Source organism: Cyphomyrmex costatus, unplaced genomic scaffold (genome assembly GCF_001594065.2).
Source record: "Cyphomyrmex costatus isolate MS0001 unplaced genomic scaffold, Ccosl1.0 scaffold797, whole genome shotgun sequence".
In the NCBI taxonomy this organism is placed as follows: Eukaryota; Metazoa; Arthropoda; class Insecta; order Hymenoptera; family Formicidae; genus Cyphomyrmex; species Cyphomyrmex costatus.
Window position 1 is genome coordinate 44939 of NW_017280372.1, and position 4246 is coordinate 49184.

The 4246-nt window shown below is 26.7% G+C and overlaps 1 protein-coding gene across 1 annotated transcript; it reads left to right on the forward strand.

Annotated features, from left to right (window-relative positions):
* Positions 1–696, forward strand: LOC108781207 (uncharacterized). Its single transcript, XM_018549121.1, has 2 exons — positions 1–134; positions 495–696. Exons 1-2 carry the CDS (start codon positions 1–3, stop codon positions 640–642), a joined length of 282 nt encoding a protein of 93 aa, XP_018404623.1. The 3' UTR covers positions 643–696.
* The last annotated feature ends 3550 nt before the right edge of the window (positions 697–4246 follow it).

Sequence of the window (4246 nt, forward strand, 5' to 3'; positions counted from 1 at the left end):
ATGCCTACGTCAGAAGCATCCTTCTCTGTTGAGGAAGAGGACGCGATTGTAACGTTGATAGTTGTTGTGTTCGGCATTATTGTTGCCATGGTGGTGCTGTTCTCGATGAGTATTTTCATAGACTGCAAATATCAGTATGTTAACAATGATTCTTTTCCAAAAAACTACGTTTTGTTAATTAAACAATTTTAAATAAATAAATAACAATAAAGGTGTCGTCTATTAAGTGCAACAGAAAACTTTTATTTAGGCCCGGTTGCACCAACACTTTTTGATTTTAAGTGAGACTTAAAACTGTATCTATCTCGTTTTAAAGTCGAAAGGGAGACAGACAGAGACAGTTTAAGTTTCGCTTAAAATCGAAATCACGTTGGTGCAATCAGGCCTTAGACAGATAGTACAAACTGAAACTGTATTTACGTTACAAAAGAGTAGAATGAGAATATGTTTGTGAAATTAATTATTAATTATCGTTACAATGAACGTTATTGCAGGAAGCAAGATTCTATAAAGAAAAAAAGACTAAGACTGAAAATGCTACCGTTTACACGAAGAGGCCGGAAAGATGACGCGAAAGCCTTAGCTTCAAATATGTATCCCAATGCCGTTACTGGATCCAAGGATCGGGACGATATAGTTTGATATTTATAAAAGAATTATATAGAAAATTCATAAGAATTACGATAGATACTTCATAAAGACTCTTTACGAAAATCGAAGATTTGCTGGTCTTATGATTAGTTTATAGTATTTATTTATAGTACCCATTTAATATCAAAAAGTATGGAAATGTGTTGGAATTTTCCCTTACAAAAGGAGAAAACATAGTGGAGACTTCACGGATTAATCTCATTTAGCATGATAAATCTATATCAAAAATATTATAAATCATTTGAGCGTTTTAATGAATAGGCAATAAATAATATTTCTTACTGTATAAAAGAATTCCATACTAATTACATGGAAGAATGGATTTCGATGAAATGAGCTACTTTACACACATATAATGTAGCTTATAATATGACGAACAAAAGATATTATAGACCAAGTCTATATCATTCAATTTGAGCTTCGGAGTAAAAATGCAAATTTATCGACGTAAAAAAATTCAATACAGATAAAATTTTTGAGACTGTAAAGTGTTGGTACGCTAAGTGGCGCTTATCAATATTTTACAGTCTGAAATCTTACATTAAGTTTTTTTACATCGATGGCTTTACGTTTTGACTGCAGAGCTCAAATTGGACAGGCCTGTTATAGATACAAGGCTGAATAATGAACAACCTTTAGCTTGATATATCAAAGGTGCTTTGTACATAAACACAAATTTTACATCTTTAATGCACCATAGTTAAAATCTAATTATTATTATTGAGTTTTTTATGTTTTATGTCTTTTGTTCACCATATTATAACCTACGTTACATAAAGTAATTCAGTTCATCGACACCCACATAATTAATGCAGGACGTTTTTTCATATATTTAAAAAATGTTATTTAGATGACCTATTCAACAATCAAACACGGCATAACTTATTTTCGATATAAATTCATCATACTAAAGAAGATCTTTGAAGAGACCACTGCATTCTCTTTTCAGTTATCACTTCCAAAGAGATATGCTTATTATTATTTATGAAAGATATGTAATTTTACGGTACACACCTCGTAATAAGACTTAATAAACTCAAAATAGTGGATACGATGACTTATAATTAATAACTCTTCGATGTTACACTATACGTTTTGTCAGGGAACTATCACTAACAAGGAGAGGCTACGTTCTGCTCTTCAGGAATTTTGATCAAACTTACAGCGATGTTAGAGGAGCCTCTCCTTGTAAGTATTGTGTAAAAATATTGTATAAAAATGATTGATTGTAACGAGTTTTCCTCTAATTAAAACGCTAGATGTTAAAGAACGATAACAAGCAAAATATCTTAATTATTAAAAAAATTATAGTATGTATATAATGTAAAAGACACAACCAGGTATGTTGTATCGAGAATAGTATTAAAAGGTTAAAATTATAAATAATAAATACACTTATCTTCCGCGTAATACTTAAATAGTGTATTGAAACAACTAATTCAGATAACATATAAATAAAATAGTCTCGAAAAATATTTATTGAAAAAATATGACTTTTAATAAAATTAATTCAATTTCAAATAAAATTAAGATAAAAATTTTCTTCGCGTAGCAGCTTTTATAAACAAAAATTAACAGTTTATATATAATGATATTATAAATTTATGGCGTAATATTGTGAACATAAATATTTTATCCAGCACAAGTAATGACATGCGAAAAAATGAATTTGTTTAAAATGTAAGATAAATATTTTGTTTATTTCTGACGTCATAATCCAATATGATTAAAATATCAGAATTCTTATATTCTTTTTAGCATATTTGTTGAATATTAATAAGTCGATTAATTAACAAAATATGTATCCATGAAAAATTTCAATAACATGAAATTTTAAATTTAATTGCATATCACATATTATAATAAATAATATTTCGGAAGATGATGTCAATATTAGTCAGGGCTGGGCAAAATACATAAAAAAAAGTAATTGAAATACAAAGTACTTTTAGCCTTTCGATTCGAAATATAAAATACAAAAATATTTCCAAATTTTGTATTTCAAATACAAAATACTTTTTTTAAATAAAAATACAAATAAAAATACTTCCAAAATTTTTACTTGAAATATAAAATACTGTTTTTGAGTTAATATGCAGTAAAAGAATTTATTTAGACTCAAATTTAATGGATTTATTTCAAATGAAATACTAAAAAAATACTTTAATATTAGATCCTAATAATCTTTAGAACTGTTCTTTTTGGCTGAACCAGTTTATCTTCCTTTTCTTTCTTCCTTTTCTCTCCAGGAAAAGAGAAAAGGAAAAAGATGAACTGGTGCAAAAATTCAGCCAAAAAGAACAAGACAATAATAATAATAACTTAACAAATAATAGAATCTCATTTTTACGACCGTACAATTGTTAAACAATAACAAGAAAGAAGGACGCACAAAGCAAAGCCTATCACGGTCAAAGCTAGATCAAGATGCTTATTATCATTATGGGTGAATTTATATATCGCGTATGTGTAGTTCTCTCAATCGCGTGCCGAACATTTTTTTCAGACTTACAACGCAACTCTTCATATCGCAATTCAACATATTATTAAGATGTGCGTCCTTCTTTCTTGTTATTGAATAATAACTTAAATTTTTCTGATACGACAATCTCATGTGACAAAAAAATATATAAAAATTGTATTTGAGAAATACAAATATTGAAAATAACCTATTTGAAATACAAAATACAAAATACTTTGTGTGCTTATATTTGAAATGCACTATTTAAAATACATTTGCATTTTAAATACTATATTTTAAATACAAGTATTTGAAATGTGTTTAGCCCTGATATCAGTAAACAACACTCTTTACGCTTCCACTTTAGTCGGAACACGTACATTTCCTCGAACATAGAATGTATTAGAGAACACGCTCAATATGTATATGCGAATCCTCAATATCCGTAATATCGCTCTTATGTCCTCTTCTCACTTTTGATAAATTTCAATTACGTTCATAATAAAATAATACTATAAATATATATATCTTAAATTTGAAACTTAAAGAATTCAAATAAATATAAAAATTTTTAGAGATATTACTGATCCTAATTTTAAACTGTTGTAGAATGCGTAAGATATCTATATTCACATTACTTATTGAAAATTCTAACATATATATATATATATATTTCTTACTGTGATTTACAAAAATTAATATTTATCTAATTAAATTTGTATTAAATAGCCGCATTCGCGATTATATCAAATCTGAACTTCCGACATTGTCAAAAACAATTAGCATTTAATGTATTACATTATAAAATCATATACTTTTAATAAAAACTTATATAAAAAACTGAAATCTTATATGAAAAATTTTGATATCAAACTTACTATTTAATAACGTTCCGTAATAAAAAATATTTTTTTGTAATAATAAGTTAATAGCATTATTTGTGTGTACAGATAAAAAATGTAGTTTCTCATAAATACATTTAATCTTATAACAAAATTTTCTCACACATTTTTTTATCGTTGTTAATATAGCTGCATAAATATTTTATAGTTGAGATATGAATATTAAATAAAAATTACAACGAATTATAATAATATAAATAATATTCCATTACAATACCTTACTGATGAGTAT